The 25,884-nt window shown below is 36.0% G+C and overlaps 1 protein-coding gene and 1 long non-coding RNA gene across 2 annotated transcripts; both read left to right on the top strand.

Moving 5' to 3' along the window:
* The first annotated feature begins 3,543 nt into the window (after positions 1-3,543).
* On the top strand, positions 3,544-7,329 carry LOC147486152 (uncharacterized). The gene is made up of 5 exons (XM_086573664.1): positions 3,544-4,637; positions 5,724-5,888; positions 5,990-6,233; positions 6,360-7,101; positions 7,295-7,329. The coding sequence occupies exons 1-5, from the start codon at positions 3,544-3,546 to the stop codon at positions 7,327-7,329; spliced, it is 2,280 nt and encodes a 759-aa protein (XP_086429790.1).
* Positions 7,330-8,283: 954 nt separating this feature from the next.
* Positions 8,284-8,843, top strand: LOC147486151 (uncharacterized). Its single transcript, XR_015201855.1, has 3 exons — positions 8,284-8,473; positions 8,615-8,686; positions 8,765-8,843. It is a non-coding gene; the product is annotated as an uncharacterized LOC147486151 (long non-coding RNA).
* The last annotated feature ends 17,041 nt before the right edge of the window (positions 8,844-25,884 follow it).

Here is a 25,884-nt window from a genome sequence, read left to right as displayed (position 1 = left end):
GTCATCGTCAAAGTCGGAATTTCCGAAGGAAAGGAATTGGTGCATCTGATTCTTAGGAAACGTGTTGTTGAAATAATCTTGAGCTAAGCTCTCGATCATGCTAACTTCTCCATCTATAGACGTATCGGGTAACTGTTTCATCATTTTGAAAACATTTACCTCAACAGAAAGATGGCCAAAGGACATGGACATCGAACTATCGCGATAATTTATGAGCGTGTTGGCAGTTGCCAAGAAGGGACACCCTAAAATGATATGAACAAAGTCGTTAGCGACTTCTATGTCTAGAATAACGAAGTTGGTAGGGTAGTAAAAATCTTGAACTTTAACAAGCACGTTTTCAACAACAACCTTAGGATACTTAATAGAACGGTCAGCTAATTGCAACATCATTTTAGTTGGTTGCATCTCTTGTAGACCTATTTGTTTATATAGATAAAAAATGAGTAAGTTAACACTCGCCCCCAGGTCTAATAGAGCAGTTGTCGTATGAGTATCCCCTAAGGTGCATTGTACAGTAGGACTACCAGGGTCCTTGTACTTAACGATTCCATTATGTTCAGAAAGAGTTGGAAACTGTTCAGTTAAAGAGGCATCTTTTGGTATATTTGTTTTCCGCCTAGTGGTGCACAACTCTTTTAGAAACTTAGCATGTTGTTGTAATTTTTTAATAGCATCAAGAAAAGGTAGGTTTATTATTAGATTTTTAAAAACTTCCCTAATCTCGTCAAAATTTGTATCCTTGTGTAACATGGCTAGTCTTTGGGGAAATGGCGGGATCTCTCTATATTTAGCATATGGATCAATAGGATTTTTAACCATGGCTGCTTTTCTCTTGGGTTGAGGTTTAACTAGTACCTCTACAGGAGTAGGATCTTCAGTTACTACTTCAATATCTAGTAAATTATCAGGTATAGTGACCACTGGTGGGGTAACAACTTGCATAGTTACGGCGTTATCAACCACTCTGCTAGGATGGAGACTGGTGGTGGCATTTAACTCACCTACATTTGTATTTTCATTACTAGTATTACCGGTTACTTCAAAGGCTGTGTTTGGCATTTTAAGATTAGGTATGGCTTGACCTGGAAACACACCTTTTGGTTAGGCTTTCTCTTGGGTTAACTGTTGTATGGAATGATTAATGGATTGTAAAATATGTTAGTTTGCCTGCATGTAGGCTTTGAAATGATCCGGTTATGAAGGTGTAGTGGCCATAGGTGGTATGACTAGAACTATCTCACGTTGATTATTAACGGGTGGGTTGCGATAGTTAGTAATAACCGGAACGATGCCTCTATTAGTATTATAATTATTATTATAATCATTATAATTACCTTGTCCTTGTCCTTGTCTTGGTGGACTTGGCTGTAATTGTTCGCTGGCCTAACATTTTGATTATTAAACCCCGGAGGTGTAACTTGGTGATTATTTCGCCAACTGAAGTTGGGGTGTTGTCTTCAAGGTGGGTTAGGTTCTCTATTTATGGAACAAACATTATCCGGCTGTGCGGGTGGTTGTTCATAAAGGAGAGGACAATAGGAGTCGGAATGCTCAATGCTGTAACAGAAATTACATGGAAGAGTGTTGATGTTCATGACAAGAGTAGGCTTATGTTGAATAGAAATGGTGTCTACCTTTTTAGTGAGAGATTTGACACTCGCTCCTTTTTGTGTTTATGAGATATGGATGATGTAGATAGATGATGGTCATTGAACAAATAGAAGCGTATCAAAACCTAATTATCCCCCAATAAGTAAAGGATGAGTAGGGTATCGTTCCACTTTTAAGTATATGTTATGTGAAGGACAGGACTGGAAAGGGGGTTTGAGGGATTAAAAACTATGATTGTAGAGATTTTAGATTCTAATGCTAAACTAAACTAAACTAAACTAACTAAACTATTGAGAATTTATAAGAGAGGGAATTCAAGAGATTAGAATCCACCAATACTTTTGATCTATGATCTTCTGCTTCATGGTTGTTCTTACAAGTAGACTATAATTAGGCAATCGAGCGAGTGTCGATGCCCTCTTAGGTGAAATATCATTAACAATTAACTCTACTTAAGGTTATTCCTATGTTTATGCTATTAATATCTTCTTTCCTTCTATGTAAGCTCGGGCAGCCATTCAATGTATTACCGAGAGCAACATCAAGGAGTATTTCCTAATAGGCACTACAAGAAAAATGACTTTTGGCCACAGGTACATATTAGCTTTAGCCACGGTCATAAGCTATTGCATAATAACCACAGGCTTTAGCCGTGGCTAAAACTTTTGACAGGTGTGGCCAAAGTTCTGTGCGGTTTGAGTTTAATTGGTTTTTTGGCCACGGTCATGTTTCTATCTCTATTAACCGTTGATATAGACCTGTATTTTTCTCATCCGTTGATATAATGAAAATTAGATGGAGCGCAAAATGAACTGGCCCAAAAATTCTACCGAATGTAAACCGCCACAAATACTCTCTCGTTTATCGAAAGGTTTTTTTTTGACAATACAAAAACAAATACTCTTGTCTCGGTTTTCTTCCCCTCTCCTCTCTCACGGCAGTGACGCAGACACGCCACCCCCCTCTCTCTCTTGGGTAATCCTTTCTCTGTTTTTTTTTTCTTCTTTTGCTAATCTCACTTTGAACATCTCTAATTCACTATCTTTTTGAGAAAAACTTCATCTTTAATCACTAGGTAATTGTTCTTCTTCTTTCCCCTCATGTCTCTCTATCCCCTCTCACAATTCTTGTTTTTTAAGAGTTAGTGTTTACCAATTTCGATGAAAATGTAGTGTTTGTAAGGTTTGTTTTGTTAAAATTTAGTTTAAATGAAATAATATCACTCATGGTTTATGATATTTGTTGTGAACAGGTCCGGATTATTGTTTTTTTTCATTTACATCAAGGTGAGTTTTTCTCCCATCTCTGGTTTGGTGTTAACTTGAAATGGATTTTTTCTAGAAAAGTTGAAATTTGTTTTGTTTTACTTCTCTTGGTTATAGATACTGTTAGTACTTATTCTATCACCAAATGGGGTTGTGTTATTGTTATATGTTAGTCCTGATTCTAAGTTAAAATGGGTTTGTGTTGGTCATTTGAGTTTTTTAGGTATAACTTTGTGTTATATTGAATACAAGTTAAGATATTGAATACACTGCTACTGGGTTAACTCAAATACGCTGCTAATGTGGGTGGTATAATTATATTTCTTCTAGATAACATCCTACTTGGTTGCATATGATATCATCTTTGTTGTTACTGTTCTTTATCTAGTTTCAATTTATTTTTTTAAGTGAGAATGTAGTTTGTTTTTTCATATGAATGCCTCAATCGATCCATTTTTTTTGTGTGCTTCCAATTTATTTGAATTTATGGGTGCAACTAGGTTAGATTGATTGTTGGATGTAGTACTTTGTGCTATTTTAGTCTCTCCAGTCCCGTGGAGTTAGTTATTTACTTATGTGGTGGTCTATTATGTGTATGGTTTACCTGCCATTGTATTTTCAGCTCTAACTATTTTTGATTTATTCATATTGCAAGAACTACAATATGGAGGGGTTTAGGGTGATAGATAAAAGTTGGATTGATCTACCAAAAGAGGACGATCGTTTTATTCATGGTGTTAATCAATTTGTACAATTTGCAAGGGATAACTGTCACCACAAGGATGTGATCCCATGTCCATGTGATAACTGTAGAAATAGGGGTCGAGCACTAACCCATGAGGTGGTCACATTGCATTGTTACCAAAAAGGCTTCTACAAACAGTATACATTTTGGAGAATGCATGGAGAAACAAGTCAACCACCAAGTGTGGCATTTGAAAGGGGTGGAAGGTCAAATTCCACTAATTTTGAGGTGGGAGGGGACTTCCCCTTTTTTGAGGAGAATGTTGCATTCAGTACTTTCGTAGAAGAACTTGACGGTGATAACTTGGATGCTGTTATTGAACAATGTTCAACAGATGGTGCTCGAGGAATAGTTGAGGAAGAGCCTGACACAATTGAGTCCGATAATTTTCGTGAGGCTTTGAGTCCCTTATATCCTGATTGTGAGGACTTTATAGTTTTGAAATTTGTCGTCAAGTTGTTTCGGTTAAAGGTTACACATGGGTGGACAGACAAGATTTTTACGGGACTCCTCGAATTACTTCATGTGGCTTTTCCACATGACAACAAGACTCCGGAGAATACTTATAGGGCAGAAAAATTAATAAAAGAGTTGGGCCTAAAATATGAGAAAATTGATGCTTGCCCAAATGATTGCATGCTATTTTGGAGAGATGATGATTGGAGGGATACTTGTACTATGTGTGGAGCGTCGAGTTACAAATATGCTCATATCGAACAAAGGAAGAAACATATTAGGATCCTAGCAAAGATACTTCGATACTTTCCAATTACGGAGAGGTTAAAGAGGTTGTATAGTGTACCATGGGTGGCAAGGGAGATGTGTTGGCACTCGGAAAATCAATGGAAAGGTGGAGAGATGGGGCATCCAGTTGACTCATCTAATTGGAAATTAATTGATCGGAAGTATAAGGACTTTTCAACTGAAGCTCGTAATGTTCGATTAGGACTAACGACGGATGGTTTCAATCCTTTTGGAACTTGTGGCATATTATACAACTCTTGGCCTGTAATGTGTGTTGCCTATAACCTTCCTCCGTGGCTTTGCATGAAACCCAAATTTACCATGCTCTCTTTACTCATCGAAGGGCCACGATAGCCAGGAAGGGATATCGACATATATTTACATCCTCTAGTTCGTGAATGTAATCTTTGTGGAATACCGGGGTGACTGTGAAGGATGCAAACATAGGCAAGATGTTCAATATGCGTGCAGTTTTGTTATGGACTATCCATGGCTTTCCTGCGTTAGGTAACATATCTGGTTGTAGAACCCATGGCAAATATGCTTGTCCTGTTTGTGGCCCAAATACCTCCTCATTGAGACTCCAACATGGCCAGAAATTTGCTTACATGGATAGTAGATGATTCTTGCCCTCCTCGGATGCTAGTAGGATGGACACTAGACCAAGCACCTTTAACAAGACTAAAGAGCTTAGAGAACAGCCTTTGAGATTGACCGGACTGCAAGTTGAACAAATGACACAGAATCTGAAAATGCAATGGGGTAAGGACAAAGAGAAGGAAAGGGGGAATGGAAAAAGGAAAAAAAAGGAAGGGCGGTGGAAAACAAAAAGAGGACAACGGGGATGGGACATGCTTATTCAAACAGTCGATATTATTTAGGCTTCCATATTAGGCAGAGCTTCTTATCCGTCACAACTTGGACGTTATGCACATTGAAAAAAATGTTTGTGAACTCCCCGATTGCTATGATGTTGAACACAAAAGGAAAAACAAAAGATAACGCCAATGCACATAAAGATTTGCAACTTCTTGGGATTAAAAGGAAGTATTGGTTGAGTGATCAAAATGGCAAGAAGGTTATGAAGCTGGGGGGTTTTTTGGCTTCGAGCCGAGGAGAAAAAGTTGTTCCTTGCGAGCTTAAGAGATCTCAAAGTACCTGTTGGGTTTAGTGGTAACTGGAAGAATATTGTCCAAGGCGGAGCGAAGGATTTGAGTGGAATGAAGTCTCATGATTATCACATTTTGATGCAACATTTGCTTCCAATGCTGATCCAACATGCATATCGAGATAGGAAGGAAGTCCGACATGTGATCTTGAGTATTTTCACATTTTTTTTGTGCGTTATGTTCTAGGAGACTTGATGTTGACACTTTACATGCACTTGAGAGGGGTATGGTCAGGACTTTATGTGAGCTTGAAAAAATTTGTCCTCCATCGGTATTTGTAATAATGATGCATCTACCTATTCACTTAGCGTATGAGGCTCGTATGTGTGGACCAGTATTCTATCGTTGGATGTATTGTTTGAGAGGTAATTCTAACTAATAAGATTGTTGACTTAGCTTCATGGTTGGTTTCTGTTAAGTTATTCTGTTATAAAATTCTTAATTTTGTAAAGGATGATGAAGGTTTACAAGGATTATGTTACAAACAAGGCATGTCCTGAAGGTTGTATCGCGGAGCGATACTTGAAAGAGGAAACCATGAACTATTGCACTGGTTACAAAGGAGGGAATAGTCTTCTCCAGAAGCTTGAGCGAAAGTCTAGTGGTGAAGAAGTAATACCATCAGATGTGTTTGATAGTGAATTTGATGGGGCTGATGAAGTTGGCCCAGTTGGTTTGGATCATACTTATCATTTGGTAGGTGTTGAATATGAGCAAGCACGCAATTAGGTACTGAAAAGCCATCCAAGATATGATTGGTGGTACACGTATGTATTTCTAAATTTTAAAAGTTGAAATTATAACTTCTATATACTTAAACAGACTATTGCTTTAACTAGTACATATATTTATAAACGTAATATCCTATTCAGGGAGTACACCGCAGATTTGGAAGCCCGTAGGCAGTGTGTAGGGAGGAAGGCAGACCAATATAGGGTGTCCATGGACGATGAGTTCATTCCTTGGTTGAGAAGACAGCCTGAGTTTGAAGACATAGAGAAAGATTCTTTCAAAAATATAGTGGCGGGACCAATGAGCTGTGCCATGGCGTATAAGAATTATTGTGTCAATGGTTTCCTCTTCATTACAAAAGACTATCAGGAGAATAAGAGGAACCAAAATAGTGGTGTTTGCACAAAGTGTCCAACTACATTCTGGGCTAGCGCGAAGGATAAGAACCCAGTAGAAGATGTTGCAGAATATTACGGTGTTCTTACGACTATCATTCAGTTGAAGTATCGAGATGAGTACAAACCTGTTTTGTTCAAGTGTGAATGGGTTAAACTTAGACATGGTGTGAAGCTAGATGTGGAAGCGAACCTTAAGTTGGTAAATTTGTCAAATCAAATTGGTTCGGATAATATGAGTGACGAACCATTCATTCTTGCAGATAAAGCTTCTCAGGTTTTCTACTTTAAAGATCCAAAGGATCTCGACTGGCATGTGGTTTTGGAAGTCCCAAGAAAGGTGTATTGTGATCAAGATGAAACATGTCTTCTATCTGATGACCCAATTGAAGTTGATCCTTCTTATGCGGAGCCTAGTAACCTTGAACCATCCACAGGTGATCTGATTTTTAACGATCCAGACGATATGTTTGTGGTTGTTGAAGACACTAGGAGGAAGAAAAGACAAAAAATGAATTAGTTCACTTGAACTAAATGCTTATCTGCATTAACTATGTTTGAATTTTGAATCTATGTTTGAATTTTGAATACCTGTGTTTGAATTTTGAATACTTGTGTTTGATTTTTCAGGTTACACAATTATAAATGGATATCATGTTTTCTGATTTGTTTTGATAGATTAAATGTTATGCAATATCTGTGTTTTGATACATCATGTTTTAGATACTTGAAAAATGCATGTTTTGAATATTAAGAGTTTCTGGAACTTGTTACAATATGTACAACAACCTTCATGGGAACTCCATCTCAAAATAACTTGAACTTGTCCGGAAGTGACTCAGAGGACGACATGGAGCAGACTAATTATGGTAAGAATTTTGAATTTTGTCTAGTTATGTGTCAGATTGGTTACCGTGATATGAATCGTGTGGAATTAGATTATTTGTAGATCGGTTCTTAGATTGTAATTCATTTTTTCTTTGATCTTAATATTTTCTTTAGTTATTACAGGAATTGCATCTGAACTTTAATGTATACTAATTTACAAGTTTACTATGTACTTACAGATAGGACTCCATCTACTCCAGAATCATCCAATGCTCCTAAGGAGACTAGAGGTAAGGCAAAAGGAATGTCAGATACACCAAATACGAAGAAAAAAGTTTGGTTAACATTGGACCATCTTGAACAACCATGTCACCCTTTAGCAGAGGTAAGTAGGTTTTCCTCTGAATGTGGTGTCCTTGTACGGCGTGACGTTCGGATATGCTATGATACTTTCCCAACCACGCTGAAACATACGTTAGTAGACATCTTTGAAACATTGGAAACCAGCTTCGGGTTTGTAAGACGTCCTAGCATCAATACGACATACACTAAAAAAGTCTTGGGTGAGGCAAGGAGGCGTCATAAGAGCACCTTGTATAAAAACTTAGTCAAGGGCAAATCTCCTACTATTATTAAACAAGGACCAGCTCCAGAAGGTGTCAATCTTGAAGATTGGCGGGTTTTTGTTGATATCTGCAACACTGAAAAATTCCAGGTTATCTAGTCATTAGTTTATTAGTTGTGAATCTTATATGTATATTCTCTTATATATTGTTTTGTATATAGGTTGCTAGTGAAAGGAACACTATAAACCGGTCAAAACAAACAGCTCCTGCTTGCATTGGGAAGACACCCACCCAAATTATTCGACAGCAGATTGCTAAGGAACAGAACAAGCCAGTCCATATGGTTGCTAGGCCTGAATCTTATATCCGAATACACAAGAGGAAAGCTCCATGCACAGAACCAGTTGAGTGGGAGGTGTGTCATTTTCCTGGTGGGAGGGATAGTTGGTAGTAAGTTATTTAAGTTGTATCAAGGTTTGATTGCAGTCTTGAGCTTTAGTGTAATACTTTACTTGGTAAGAATGTATTATGGTTTCACTCCCGTTGTGTTGAATAGGAGAGGATTAATGAGGACATGTCTGCAAATTCAGGGTCTCCAATGACAATCACCGACGATGCCATGACAAGGGTATGCAAATTAGGATGTCAGTAGTGCATTAAATGTTTGTGCTATATTGTAGGTAAAATGAAATGTGTTTGGATACAGGTGGTTGGCAAAGATAGTAGGGGCCGATGTCGGGCTATGGGTCCAGGGGTCAACAAAACAGCAATGAAGAGCATGGAGCCTGTTTTGGATCAAAACTATCACTTGGCAGAAGAAAACTCCAAGCTATGGAAGGAGACTCAAACAAACCAAATGAATTTTGCTATGCATGGATGAAACATCGTTAACAATTAATTCTACTTAAGGTTGTTCCTATGTTTATGCTATTAATATTTTCTTTCATTTTATGTAAGCTTGGGCAGCCATTCAATGTATTACCGAGAGCAACATCAAGGAGTACTTCCTAATAGGGAGGCCATGCATTCAATGAATCACCACTTAAGGCAAACATAAAGAATACTTCCCCTAGGCAGCCACTCCCTGAGCTACCCCTTCTAAGGCAACAAAGAATACTTCCCTAACTCTAAAGAACTATACTACTAGAAGAAAAGTAAAGAACACTAGCATGATATTAATATTGCAAAACATAAACCCTATTCTATACTTCCATCCCCTGGTGTGGGCAATGGAACTAATAACTAAAAACATAAAGTACTAACCTGATTGAAGAACACCATGAACCAGAAGAATCATTAAATTTTAAGCACCGACTTCATCTTCTCCTTTGAAGGAGAAGATTAGCCTTCCATAAAGAAGGAAGAACATGAAGAACGAGAAGAAGAAAAGTCGAAGAACATAAGACTAGAAAGACTAATTTATTAAGACTCGACTAGTTAAAACCGAATCTTTTATTATTAATCTCTCTCTGCCTCAAGTTCTGGAGACAAGAGTATAAGTGAATTGACCAATTACATGAGGCACTTAGGTCCTCTATTTATAGGGGTTACAATGAGTTCTAGAAGCATTCCAAACCATCATTTGTTTCCTAATACAAATCAACTTCTTTCAGAGTCTAACTTCATCTCCAAAACTGAGAAGCGAAGTGGCTACAATTGTCGGTTCATGCTGCCTAGACGACGATCCTTTAAGCGCCCGGATGCACGATCCATCGCCCCGCATTACACGAGAAATGCATCTGGATGCACGATCCATGCGTCCCAAAGGCAGAAGTCTATTTTGCCTCTTTTGCTCTATCCTCTTTTACGGGCTTTGGTCCAAGCAACGAATCCTTTTGCCTTGGGCTTCCAAATAGGCTTTAAAATAGGTCAAAGTCGCATCGTTAATAGCTTCAATTCCTTGGCCTTCCCCATGATTGTCCACGGGCTTCCCATGTGATCCTTAATGCTCCGAATTGCTTCGGTTTTTACCCCTTTTCTCTAATATTCCACAAAACTCTCTCTTTCACCTATAGAATCATAAAACATAACTTACAAACACTATTAGTCCACTAAGATGGCTAAACAAGAGGCATAATCGAAGGTTAAATTGCACTTTTTGAACACTTATCAAGATTCGATTAGAGTTTTAAGCTTGGGATCAGATTTAACCTCAAACATAATGGCAGCCTTAACTGTGGAAGAAGAATTACTGGACCGGGGGATGCTATTACCCCCTAATTATTTTGACGTTTAGATTGATCTTCTAAAAACCTATAAGCATCTGAGCCACCTTTACTAAGGAAACTACCCCCAGTCATTATGTCAAGAACCTCTTTATGGTGATGTAAAAGCCCTTTGAAAAAGGCACGAACAAGCATGTCTTTCGCAAGGTTATGATGTGGACACTCGATGAGAAGATTAGTGAAACGATTCTAGGCCTCTGAAAAGGATTCTGGCAGAAGAAATGAATCTTTTAAAGTATTTCATCTATCTTTAGAGGTGGGTAAATTTGTTCCATGAACAATTGAACGAGTTTGGCCTATGAGTCCACAGAATTAGGTGATTAGGCAGTTAACCAAGATGCTGCCTTATCGGCTAGGGTGAAAGGAAACACCCTAAGTTTAATTTGTTCTGAACCTATGGTAGGATTATGAAATGTGGTAAGAACTTGTTCAATCCTACGCATATGCTGATAAGGCTTCTCATGGTCTAAACCATGAAAAACCGGTAACAAATTAAATATATTCGGGGGAATTTGAAAATCCCCCACTGGGTCTGCAAGAACGATGCAAGACTTAGGGCTATCGTTAAGGGCTTTATAAAATTCAGAGAGAGGAGTCTCTGTTTCTTCAGCCATTGATGCAGGTGTAGTATGTGGTATTCTAGATAGGCGTGTGCGTTAACGCTTACGATAAATAACAGAAAATGGTTTACTAGTACCGGACCTTAATCTCATGCAAGGCTAAGGCCAATATGAATATAAACCACTAACAGCAGTCAAAACAACCCTGATATGCTAGAATTAAAAACTCTTCTGACAGAATAGGCGAGGAGTGGAAGAAGGAGTACCTGAATGCCTCCTTGCTACGCGTTTGAATAACGTCTTGTATACGCAATCTCAGTGTATTTACGAAGTTGGAAACATTGAATAACTTGAATGAAGAGAGTTGGAAACTAACCTGTGAAAAATCGGGCTTTCCTCAGAAGGGGCGCGGGCGCACTTGGAAACAGGCTTACAAAGGCGCGGACACGCTCTTGCTTGACACGAATTCTAGTAACTTGAGGGCGTGCGCGGTCACGAGATAGAGTACTTAGGGTGCGGGCACGCTCAAGGTAGAATTTTGAAAAAAATTTATAATCTAAACCAAACAAATATAGTTAGAACCAAACAAGGGTGGGCAGGTTTAATGGGATTTTACTAGGATCGAAAATACAAAAGGAAATGAATCTAAACAAAACTAAGATGGTAGCAGCACCATATGATAAAACGTAAAACAATAGTTTTACCTACTCTTAACTAGTTATGCTATGAATAAGTAAACTAAAGCTATTTACTACTATATGATCAAAGTTTTACTCTCGTTTTTCATGCAATATGTAGAGTAGAGAATTCATTCCACTCTTAGTTTATTTAGACGAAAGTTTCACTAGTTTAATCTATTCTAACAAAACCAATGAGAGTAATGAATTAAAATTATACTAATATGGTGATTGAACTAATTAAGATATTTTAAGTTATACTATAGTAATTAAATACTAAGATGTGAATATGGAGAAGGAATTACGGGGATTTGATTCCACTTAGATAAATTCATAATATGCTAGTGTAGATTATTGCAATCCTAACCAATAAAGATTAAGTAATTGATCTCTAATTATTCATGGCAATCTCTACTAACTAATAATTAGCATGTGAGGCAGTTCAATCCATTCTCATGGCGAATCAACTAACCAACTAGAGTGAAACTCTTAAATGCAATAATTCTAGCTAACACATCAAGTCTTCATTAAAGCTTCATCAAACCCCTCTAATGGATGTTTAGCTAGCTAGAAGTCATTAGACTATCATTAATATATAAATAAGAACAATACATAATGAAGAACAATAACTTGAACTTTTTTAATCTAATGGAAGAGAGTTTAAGAATTGAAACTATATTAAAGACTAAATATTGAATAATCAACTAACTTAAAACTAATGAAAGAGTTATATGAATTAAAACCTATATGAGAATTATTCTAAAAACTAAAACTAAGTCTAAATTTAATTCTATGAATTAATAACTAAGTTAGTAAGAGTTATACCTCAGTCTTCTTCATATAGGAGAGGACTAGGTCTACAATTTCATGCATGGGCTTTGGAGCCATGTTTTGGGCCATGAAATCAAGCCCAAAACCTAATTACATATGTCCAAAAAGGGATTCTCTGTTGGAAATTACTGCAACAGCCTTTTTGTCCACTTTTACTCCTCTGATTGGGTCAAAGCCTAGACCATTAGAAAGCTCTTTCTGATCTGGTTGTTTTAACATATAATATGCCCAATTCAGAGGTCTGAGTCCAAAGATACAGCCTGCAGAAGTTCTATTCACTTTTCTGCTCTATTTCTGCCCGCGTTGACTTTGACTTTTCATCTTTGACCGGTCTTTAAAAATGTTTTTTTTCTCTTTGAATCTTGGCCTTTAGTCATAGAACTTCTTAGCAACCAACATTTGCTCCTTTATCTCGCAAGAGTGACATATTTCTTCTCATATTCGACTCCAATACCTGAAATACACAAAAACATGTAAACAGTACTAACTCTTATTTATTATAAACATAAGTGGTCTAAATGTAACACTATTAAGGGGTTAAAACTACAGTTTTGGGCTCTTATCACTATAAATATAAGAAAACTATTATACAAGCTAGATCGAGTTTAAGATAATTCTATTTGAAAATTACGGATTAATATCTTAAACCACAAAGTGAAGAGGCTATCTCAATTTGATCCCTTAGTTTCCAAGTACTTATGCACCATAATCGTTGCTCATTAACATATTTCAGTTTATTTTTAATAAAAATATATTTTGATTCGAAAATTTGTGTGAGACATTTTGTAAAGTCTTTTCAGCACATAAAAAATTTAATAGATCCCGGGCATATGCCCAGGTCTAAAATCTAGTTATACACTATTAAACACAAGTTTTTGAAGAATCGTGAATGTAATAAAATTTTTGAAGAAAATTTATGAACCACTAATTTACAAGTATTACTAAAAGTCTCAAACCAAACATTACCGGCCTGAATCTAACTCAACTTTCTAATGGACAACGTTGTAGGACAGTCAATACATGTGACCACATATAAGTAATACTATAGGCACCAACAATTTTACCAACAAAGAACATTAGCTAACGTAGTTACCCCAATTTGACTACATTTCTGTTGACTAGGATTTCCACTAACAAAACAAAGCCTAAATAATTTTCGCCTCCACTATTGTTTCATGAGTACTCCTGTTTCATTCCCAATTTTATTTTCCCTCCACCCATTGTGATTTCCACTAACAGGCAAAAAAAAAGAAAAAGAAAGAAAAGAAATAGGCCGGAAACAGTTAAATAAGATTAGAGGGAGAGGGAGAGAGAGAGAGAGATACAAAATCAGCAAAATAACACCAAAATTAACTCAACTTTTACACCAATAGCTAACAGCCTAACACAAAACAAACACCAGTTTGCCATCAACCTACAAGTAATCCATTTACAATCTACTAGTTCAAAACTTCAGAGACATATGCCCTTCTAAATACTACCAAGAGTGGTTCAAACTATTGCACCAGTAGCTAACGCAACTGTCTTGGTTTCCTTGATGAGTCTTTATTAAGAAAAATGTTTACCTTTTTAGATTGGATTTCATTACTAGTATGAAACATAGATGGTGGTGTATGTGATGTCTAAGAACAATTTTTGGATGATCGATCTCAGATCACACGAATTATTGTTCGTAATTGAAGATGAGTGGTGAAAATGTAGTTTGAATGAGATTGAATTGAGTTGAAGAATCAATTTGAAGTAAACTAAAGCTTTTTATTTAAGCAACAATGGCTGTTTTATAATCGCACTTTTTGCCTTTTTCTCTCTCTTGTTTTCTAACAATTTTTGTGGGAATGTTCGAATGAATCTTTTTTCTACTCCTTCAGTCTTTATATAGTCTCTTCAATTAGCTTTGACCCAATCAACTTATGACACGTGTCCATTGTCTTCCTCCTTTCTTTCCCACTCAATACCTGCAAATGTTTAAAATAACCACGAAACATACCGGATATTGATCTTTACATCAATATCTCGAGTTTTGAAATATCATATAAAATATCTAAAGGTACGATATTTGCCCACTATATCGCCCCTCTCGAAATTTTGAAATTTCACTTCAAATTCAACTTTTTGAGAAGCGGTTATATCAAAAACATTTATTTTAATATCTGGGCCTGGATACCAACCCAGTCCAAATTTTAAATATAAAAGTTTGAATAAACCGTTTCTCTTTCCCTCATATTTCCAACTTCTTGTATACGCTACCTAGCGAAACCAGAAAAACAATATACTCATTTGTCTTCGTCTTTGTAACTCTCTGTTCTTTTCCAGAAGAGACCAAATTTTGAAAGCTGTAAGGTACGTTCTTTACTTCTTGCACTTTACTTGTTACTCTAAAACCCACATTTTTCTACAATTTCTGAAAAAATACAAATCGACAGTTTATGGATCTGAAGATTTTTAACACTTGGAAACTGTAAAACTGTGTATGTTCTTGTTACATTATAGTAGAAAACACTATATCATTCTTCAAAATGCTTGAAAGTTTTCATCTTTACATACCTAGCTAACATGATCTGTATGTATAACCCTCTATATGTTGTTTTACATATCGGATGTATTGACTGAAAACCCTCGTATTGATATTTTCGATATGCAAACCGTATTATTAACTATGTGCTATATAGATTAAATTTACAATACTAAAAATATCTTTATCGTCATCTCTTTGTTTATAGTCATCTTGATGGTGAGTGAAGACACCCTTTCTGATAATGGTACTAATAGTGAAGATACTCATTCTGAAGATAGAAGCGTTAGCCATAACTTTGTTTCTACTTCTATTAGGACATATCGACCTCATACCTCCTGGGAATTGGATTATGTTATAGAAGGAATTCCTTGTCATTCTTTTAAAACTTCTTCTTCTGAATCTGAACGCGAGACTGTCGAAGATACTAGTCGATGGAAACATGGTCTTAGCCCCTTCTTTATTAAACGGCCAAATCTAGCTTTAGTCTAGGTCGCCTATCAAATTCCCCAATCCTTTTATCTTCAACATTATGCTGGCACTCAGAAATATACCGAATGCTAGAGTGGTACTAAGAAAGCCATTATTGTCACTGTTGGCCAAATCGTCGCAGGGTTGAGATTTCCTCTGACAAACCTCGACCGTAAAGTTTTAAACCATCTGAATATTTCCCATGGTCAGGGCATGGGTAATTTATGGAGATTGATGTTCGTCTATAACTATTACAATAGCCCTCTAGAAAAATATGAAACTTATAGAATCCGATCTGACATCCTTCTTCACTATAAATTTTATGAGAAGCACCTTGGATATTTTTACCCCAAAAAAATTCAAAGAAAGACCTTGTGGGTATCATTCAAAAAAATTGTAAAAGTGACAAGGAATGGACCTTGTACCCCATCGTAGTTTTCGGTGATTGGGAGAGTGTCGATGCTGAAATCATTCCTCCTCTGAAACATCAAGTTTTCAATTCTTCAGGTATAATAGCCCATTTTGTTTATTTTCGATATCTGTATATCGGAATTCCAATCTGACCCAAACCTGTCTATATCTTTTCAGTTCTCCTTCCTCATTTTGATAAGGTTCGTGGGAATTTGAAAAGAGTACTCAAACTTTCGAAAGGAACTGATGAAGAAGTCGATGCCAAGACTAGGGCTGATAAAGAAGGCAACCCCAACGACAATGTTTATCTTCCAGACATCACTAATTATCATGCCCCTCTTTATGTTCTCAAAAGTAGGGCTCTTCATAAAATGGGTCAGTCGCCACTTTCAACTCAGTCTCCTTTAGAAAATCCTCTAGATGATCATTCTTTTCTTCTATCCTCCTTTTCTTTGCATGAACTGCCTACCATTCTTTCCCGATGCTATATTGATTACTTAAATAATAACCTTAAAATGACTCCAGATCTTTTTCCCCAGAGTAAAAAATAAGTTCCTAACTTTTATCAATATCCCTTTTGCAAGATATATTTCACCAGCATATTTTGTTGTATACAGATATGGTACCTCGAGTAGCGATAAACCCAAATGTTGGTCACTAATTATCTGATAAGGGAAAAAAGAAAGCTGCCGAAAATATGTCGGCTAAAGCTCCACAGGATAAACCCACTGCCCCTCCCTAAGATACTCATGCTTCTTCTTCCAAGGATAAACATCCTGCTCCTTCCAAAAAGAACCATCCTGCTCCTTCACAAGATACCCATACTAATTCTAGTGCTAAGAAAAGAAAAATTAAACTACCTAGGGTGAAAGTGGTCTTGATGCTGGTCAAACTCTTGCCTCTGTTCCATCTGCCAATACTACTCACCTCTTCAAACATGTCTTCCGTTTGGTTAATGGAAGTGATATCCCTTTGACAGCCTCGCTTTTTGTTGAAAAGCCCAATGATGATTTAGGTGTTACTCTGTCTACCAATTGTGTTCTTCCCAATGATAAAATTGCCATGTGCAATATTTCTGCCGCCGAACGCTTGACATTAATTTGTGATCATATGGAAAAGGTATTCTTACTTTCTCTTCTATCATTTTCATAATGGTTTCATCTCTTTCTATTTGCTTATCTATTCCCCTTGTTTCCATAGGCTAAAGTGGTCACCCTGGCTCAATTTGATATTCATTACAAACAAAACTGTGATTTTGGTCGTCTTCAAAAAATAGTTGATTCTCAGCAGCGAGAAGTTGATAGATTGAATCGAGAAATGAGTCGGTTGAACCAAGAAGTTGGTCAGCTGAATAGCGAAGTAGATCGGCTGAAAATTAGTGCTGAAACTATTGAAAATACTTTAAACCAAAAAATCTCTGAACATGCTGAAATTTTAAAGAAAACTACTGAAGATTTTGCTAAAGAAAAAGCTAAGTATGAGGAAGCCTCTGATGCTAAATATAACCAAGTTGTTTCAGCTTTAAACCTCATAGGTGATCGGTTTGAAGATTTCAAACAATATGTTCTTCATACTGTCCTTGTATAACATGGACTTATTTCTGATGATGCTGATGAAGAAGAAACTCCAACTGTGACTCCTTCTAATCCTGACCCAGCAACTATCTTATCTTCTCGCATTTCTGCTGACTTAGCTAAAGTGGATAATCTCCTTGATATTTCTCCAATCAGCAATTAAACTTTTGCTCATGGTTTTGTAATATTGATACAATTGGATTATTCTTGAATCTTTATCTCATGCTTTTGTCTATTATTTTTTTGAATACCAATGGGATTTGAGCATATTAAACTTTGAACTCTATACCGTCGATATCCTTTCATGGAATCATATATTTATGACAAAATTTTGATATCCTTAAACAAAAAGAGATTACCAATGATACTTAGACTTGTATTATCAGAAAATGAAATTTTCGATACCCTCAAACAAAAAAAAGTATCAATGATACTTAGACTTGTATCATCAGAAAATGAAATTTTCGATACCCTCAAACAAAAAGAGAGTATTAATGATACTTAGACTTGTATCATCAAAAAATGAAATTTTCGATACCCTCTAACAAAAAGAGAGTATCAATGATACTTAGACTTGTATCATCCGAAAATGAAATTTTCGATACCCTCAAACAAAAAAATAGTATCAATGATAGTTAGACTTGTATCATCAGAAAATGAAATTTTCGATACCCTCTAACAAAAAGAGAGTATCAATGATACTTAGACTTGTATCATCAGAAAATGAAACTTTTGATACCCTAGCTCAAACAAAAAGAGAGTATCACTGATACTTAGATATGTGATAATGAATTTTGTAATACTTATCCACTGTTTTGAAACTTAAAGGCTCATATTATCCTTAATAAATGAAATCAAAAAATTGACTCAAAAACCAACATGCATTGAAATAATAGCCATTAAATTTTATTGAATTACCATTGAATGAATCAACACTTTTAAATAGTTTCGCGCACAGATAACTAAAAAATTATTTTTTCAACTAATCCCATAAATTTTTTCAACTAATCTCCTTGTTTTCTTGCTGATCACCCTTAAATTTTCTCATTTTCTTGGTAAACATCATTAATTTTCTTCGTTTTTACAATTTCTTACTTGTATAAAAAGATTCTCAGAAAGCATGAATCTAACTTGCATTTTACAAACCTTTTTACTGAAAGTAACAAAACTTAACCGAAGAATGTTTCCCCTTTCCTATTTTCTTACCACTCTTGCTATTCTCATGGTCCTTCCAGAATGGCCTCATTGGTCAGATTACCCAACCACTAAGTATCCCAATGATGAAGAAGAAGAAGAAGAAGCGGAAGAAGAAGAAGATGAAAAAGATGAAAAAGAAGAATAATATGAAGATGAATGGCTTCGGAACCATATTGCCATGAAAAAGGCAATGATGGATCTTCTACTGATGGTGATGATGAGAATGAAGATGACGATGATGATGAAGATGAAGATGATGACTGACGTCTTCTTTTTGTTATTCATTTTCGAATGCTCTATTTAGTTTTTGACAATGAAGATGAAGAATAAACTATTTATTACCCAACTATCTGATTTTAAATTTTCAAAATTTTCACATTGCAATAAGTAACATTTTCGATACCCTCCAACATAAAACAAATATAGCATCAGTGATACTTAGAATATATAACTTTGACAATGAAAATTTCCAATACCCCTAAACAAAAAGATTATCATTGATACTAAAAAAAACTCTGAAACACATACCTTAATAATTTGATAATTTATGATACCAAAACCTTTGATGATATATCTAATATCAGAACTTTTTATGCCCAGGCTCTGTATCGGATTTTGATACTAGGGTTTTTGACGATATGCCTAATACCAACATCTTTGTTGATATCAAGGCTTTATGTGCCTGATATATGCCACTGTTTTTGATACCAGGACTTTTAACAATATGCCTGATACCAACATTTCTGTCAATATCAGGGCTTTATGTGCTTGGTATCTGCCATTGTTTCTGATACCAAGACTTTTGACGATATGCCTGATACGAACATTTCTGTCAATATCAGGGCTTTATGTTCCTGATATCAACACGTCTGTCAAGAACAGGACTTTATGTACCTGATATCAGCACGTCTGTCGATAACAGGACTTTATGTGCCTGGTATCTGCTACTGTTTCTGACACCATGACTTTTGACGATATGCCTGATACCAATATTTCTGTCGATATCAGGGCTTTATGTGCCTAGTATATGCCACTGTTTCTGATACCAGGACTTTTAACGATATGTTTGATACTAATATTTCTATCGATATCAAAACTTTATATGCCTGGTATCTGCCACTACTTCTGATGCTAGGACTTTTGATGATATGCTTGATACCAATATTTCTGTCGATATCAGGGATTTATGTGCCTAGTATCTGCCACTATTTATGATACCAGGACTTTTGACGATATGCTTGATACCAACATTTTTGTCGATATCATGGCTTTATGCGTATAATATAACATCATTACTTTATGAATTTGAAACTTTTTATTGAACTGAATATTCTTGCTACATAGCTCATTATGTAATAAAATTGAAAAATACATTATTAATAGAATACCTTCAGATTATTGACATTCTAAGGTTTTGGTAGTAAATCTCGATCAACACTCTTCAAATAATATGCCCCATTTATTCCAACCTTATGGATAATGTAAGGGCCTTCCCAGTTTGCCAATAGCTTTCCAACTCCTTTTTTCTTTTGTCGCTTGAGTTACCTCTTTCAGCATTAGGTCGCCTTCTTGGAAACGTCTTCCTCTGACCATTTTATTGAATGCCTTTCGGAGCTGTCTGTGATAAGAATCAAGCTTTATTCTAGCTTGTTCTCTTCTTTCTTCCAAGTTTAGGACCTTTGCATGCATCCTTTGGTCATTAAGCCCCTTTTCTACAAGCATTGTTCTGGATGTCGATACCACCATCTTGGCTGGAGTGACTGCTTCTATACCATAGGCCATACCATCGACCCATAAGCCTTTCTTGTCCTCTAGCTTCTTTTTGATATTATCAATAATAGTCTTATTTGTCGCCTCAGCTTGCCCATTACCCTGAGCATAATAATGTGCTGATATGAAGTGTTTAATCTTTAATGATTCTAGAAACTCTTTCACCTTACCACCAATGAATTGAGGACCATTATCCGATATTATGGCATACAGCAGACCGTATCGACAAACCACTCTTTCAAACAGAAAACTGATAATATCTTGTTCTTTGATATGCTGCAATGCTATAGCCTCTACCCATTTAGTGAAGTAGTCAGTTACAACAAGCATGAATCTTTTCTTACCTCTCCCAGGTATTAGTGGGCCCATAATATCCATTCCCCATAAGGCAAATGGCCATGGTATCGATACACAATACATCTCTTCTGCTAGAACATGAATAACATCATGTCCATGCTTTTAACACTGGATACACTTATTTGCATATCGAAGACAATCTCTTCGCATCTATGGCTAGAAATATCCTTGCCTCGCTATCTTGTTAGCTAATGATTTTCCAACCGAATGATTTCCACATTCCCTTTCGTACATCTTCGCAATAATTTGGTTGGCCTCGGCAGTCGATATACATTTTAAATGTGGTCCACCAGGATTTTTCTGATACAACTCATTATCAATTAGCAAATATCTTTCATCCCCTATTTTTACCCTTCTAGCCTCATTTTTATCTTATGGTAATTCCCCGTTATACAAAAATGAAACATAACTGCTTAACCATGACGCCCCTAGCGTATCTACATCCATAACCTCTGAATGTTCTTTATCGATACTTGGGTTTTGTTGAACACCAATGTGCAACAGACGTCCTTCTATATTTTCAAGCATAGCAGCTACATATGCCAAAGCATCTGCATGTCGATTTTCACCTCGATCAAGGTTGTGAAATTTGATCTTACTGAAGTTTTTGAGCTTCAATCTAACAAAGTTCAAATAATTGATTATGTTATCGCATTTTGCTAAAATATCCTCCATTGATTGAGAATCACTAATTATGTTACCACTAATTGAGAATCACTGAATACAAATAATTCTTTGACATTTAATGATTTAGCCATTTCCAATACTATTATCAATTTCTCATATTCTGCTTCGTTGTTAGATGCGTGAAAGCCCAGAGCAACTGCTGACTCCAGTCTCTAATTTTTAGGGGTTATCAGAATAGCTCCGATACCACACCCCTTTTGTCCTGACGATCCATCTACAAAAAGTCTACACCCATTTGTGACAGCCCATGGATCATCTTCATCCATCACATCATCAGGTTCTTTCAAATTTAAACAACTACCTTCTTTAATCTTCCAATGATCATCTTCAGTAGAAAAATCCGCTAAGAAATATGCCAAAACTTGGTTTTTTTTTTCTAAAACCCTATTCCTATATTCAATCCCAAACTCATCAATAAGCACTGACCACTTCGCTATTCTTCCTGACTTAGCTGTCTTGGCTAAAGTTTGCTTTAGAGGACGATTCACCATGATAGTAACTGAGTAGGATTGGAAATAAGGTTTCAACCTTTTAGTAGAATAGAAGAGAGTTAATACATATTTTTCCAACATCGAATATCGAGTTTCAGCCTCAAGCATGGTCTTGGATTGAAAATAAATAGGTCTCTCAACTCCATCTTCTACTTTTACTAGTACCAAATTAATAGCAAAGTCTGATACTGTTAGATATAAAAATAAAGTATCACCTTCTTCTGGCTTCATCAAAGTTAGCACTTCTTGAAGATACTTTTTTAATTCTGAGGATGCCAATTCACATTCTTCCTCCCATATGAATTTCGTATTCTTTTTCAGCAACTTGAATAAAGGTTTACATCGATCAGAAGCTCTTGATATAAATCTATTCAAAGCTGCAATTCTTCCTATTAATTTTTGTATCTGCTTCATAATACTCGGAGAAGGGATTTGCTGAAGAGCTCGAATCTTATCTGGATTAACATCGATACCTCTCTTTATGACTGTATACCCCAGGAATTTCCCTGTACTTACTCTAAAAGTACACTTCTCTGGGTTGAGCTTTATATTAAATTGTCTAAATATTCCAAACACCGTATCGAGGTCTTTCACATGATCATCTGCCTTCTTAGATTTTATCACCATAACGTCGATGCATACTTCCACAATATGCTTAATCAAATTTCTGAACATTTTCTCCACCAACATCTGATACGTTGCTCCTGCATTTTTTAGACCGAATGGCATTCTGATGAAACAATAAAGACCTCCTTATAAAGACCTCCTTCTACAACGAGCGTTGTTTTTAGTTAGTCTAGTACTACCATTATCACTTGAAAATATCTTGAGTGACCATCGCAAAAACTCAACAACTCGAACCCAGCTGTTTGCTCGACCAATTCATCAATTCTTGGCATCGGATAGTAATCTTTGGGACATTCCTTGTTAACATCGGTGAAATTCACACTGATTCTTACCTTGCCATTCGTCTTTGGTACGACAACAGTATTCGATACCCAGTCTGAATTATCAATCTCCCTGATGATTCCACATTCAAGCATCTTCTGAATCTCATCTTGTACCGCACTTTCGTATATAGGCCTGACCCTCCTATGTTTCTGATGCACTGGAATTGCTCCTTCACTCATATTCAGCTTATGAGAACATATAAGAGGATCAATTCCTGGAAGATCAGCCATCGACCAAGCAAATACATATTTATTTGTCTTTAAGAATTCTATCAAATCTTGCCTTATTTTTGAACTCATCTCTGATTTTTGGTAGATAGAAAATTGTTGTCAATATCCAAATAGATGATCCATTGGATCCAACGTCCCATCATATTGAGTATATTTAGGAATCTTGAACTTGGGTGGAATGGGCATCATCTTGACACTTTGATGTATCGGGTTCCTACTGACATCATCTTCCAATCTTCTTATCGATGTTGAAGTTTTCTCAAGAGGCTGGTTACCCAATTGCTTCTGCATCATCTCTTGTATGATCTCTTTGGTGATTGGCTGTGGTATCAGAATTATAGGTATCGGCGATGCTTCTCCAATTCTTTCGTTTCCTGCCGATGTCTTTTCTGTATAGTGACTAACTGACTTTGAACTACAAGTCTCCTCTTTGCCCACATGGGGATCTTTTAAAACCTTACTTGGAATTGCATTCTTCATATCTTGATTCTCTTTAACTAATATAGCATTCTGTTTATCCACTTCCCTCAACCGCTTCAAGACTTCTTGAAGTGAAACTTATACTTCAATGTTTTCTTCATGATATCACTTACTGACTGAAGCTCTTGTATTCCTTGTTTGTGATTGATTATCATTATCCACTCACTTGCTATTTGCTCTTTTCTTTGGAGCCATTACAATTCAATTTTCAATCCACTACACACCCTTCTTTTACTTCAAACTCAGAAAAACTACAAATTCGAAATCGAAGTAGACGAAAACTTTAAATTTTCTTGTTCTCGATGCACAGACAGCGCCAATGTTATGTCTAAGAACAATCTTTGGATGATCGATCTCAAATCACATGAATTATTGTTCGTAATTGAAGATGAGTGGTGGAAATGTAGTTTGAATGAGGTTAAATTGAGTTGAAGAATCAATTCGAAGTAAGCTAAAACTTTTTATTTGAGTAACAATGGCTGTTTTACAATTGCTCTGTTTCTCTGTTTCTCTTTCCTATTTTCTAACAATTTTTTAGGGTATGTTCGAATGAATCTTTTTTCTACTCCTTCAGTCTTTATATAGTCTCTTCAATTAGCTTTGACCCAATCAACTTATGACACGTGTCCATTGTCTTCGTCCTTTCTTTCCCGTTCAATACCTGCAAATGTTTAAAATAACCATGAAACATATCGAGATATTGATCCTTATATCAATATCTCGAGTTTTGAAATATCATATAAAATATCTAAAGGTACGATATTTGCCCACTACAATGTACAAGCACCGAACTGACGAACTAGGTGGTGAGATCCAAGATGTCCATGATCACTTAGTTGTTAAGGTGTGTAGTTCCCCTGCTTCTGATACGTTAAAAAATTGAAATAAGTGAGCCAGTTAAGAAATTAGAACAAATGAAAAAGTTAAAAATAAATAAGTACACAAAAGATGTCTGTGTGTTCATCATACCATGAGTAGTGAATGAAATTCTCCAAATCTTGGTTGCAACTGAGCATCAATGAACCTAGAGGATTGCATTGCTCCTATTCCAAACATTAGGTCAATAAAAAATAAAAAATAAATAATACACACAGAATCACTAGATAAGAAGAAAACAAAATTGCATACCATATTTTGAAAATTTTGTTGTATGTTATATATGTTGGAGTCATATGTCGAGCCATTTAAATCTGGCACACTCTATAACACAAACGCAAAATTATGTATAAGAAATCACAAAGCATAAATCAATTATTAGCTTAGGAAAACATAAAATAACATCTACTCACATGATACTTCAAGAAAGAAGTTACTACATACTATATACACAAACATTCCTTTTTCCGCATAGTTTTCTGAATTCCTTCAGCGAAACTTGGTTGAGCAGAGTTTTTCATGTTAAAGCCTCGCAGCTTCTGCGGTTGTATTATGTTGCAAATATTGTTAAACCCTTTGAGTGTATTTCGTTGTTCAAAAATACGTTATGTAATCCAATGTTGCGTTGCATAACCCTGCAACCAAACAAGTCAATTCAAATATTTAAGTAGCAACCCATAATGAAGAAGTTAAACAAATTAACCATCTCTTGATTTACCTTTGAGGTTATGCTCTCTTGTATTGTCAGTTGATCATATGCAAGGGCATTGCTTGCATTAAGCATATTTCTCCCTTCCTCAAAATTTAACGAGTGAAAATCCTAGAAAAAAGTAAAGTAACAATAAGTTCTTAGCTTTGGGGAAAAAAATCTTCTATAAAGTAAGAGAACTATGAAATTAAACAGGACAAGTAAACACTACTACCTTCTTTTCATTTTCCTTGCTAGGTGAAGTCTTCATATTCGTTTTCCCTTTGTTTAGTCTCTAAACAATTTTTTCGAGATTAGTTTGTTTCCTTTTAAATGGTCCTCACCCCTTACACTGAACAACCAAAAGAGTAATAATATTTTGACTTCCTATTGTTTGTATTGTACCATCTCCATATGCTGGTGGAACGGTGTTCTTTGAAACAGGCTTAGCGTTCCCACAAGCACCATTATCATGACTAAAATTCTCTTTTAAAGTATGTACATGCACCATCAATTCCTTATACCTGCCTTCACAATCTAGTACCATATCTACAACCTCTTCAAAAACATTACACACTTCATCAAAACAACGTGATTCAGGTTCATTGGTAGACCGCTCGTCATAACTAATCTTAATTTTGGTGTGTCTATGTTTGATATTTTTATTCCACCTTCGTAAGATGTACTTATCTGGTACTTGGTAAATCTTCTTGTGTAGTAACACCATAATATAATGCCTACATAGTATCCCCCTAAATTGAAACAACTGATAATTATAAACTGACCTAGAATTTTTGGTTGGAGCTGAGAAAAGAGTACCCTAGAGAAAATCTTACTG

The sequence above is a fragment of the Coptis chinensis genome, chromosome 7, assembly GCF_015680905.1.
Source record: "Coptis chinensis isolate HL-2020 chromosome 7, ASM1568090v1, whole genome shotgun sequence".
Classification (NCBI taxonomy): domain Eukaryota; kingdom Viridiplantae; phylum Streptophyta; class Magnoliopsida; order Ranunculales; family Ranunculaceae; genus Coptis; species Coptis chinensis.
The sequence above is the reverse complement of the archived record's forward strand: the minus strand, read 5'-3'. Positions and strand labels throughout refer to the sequence as shown.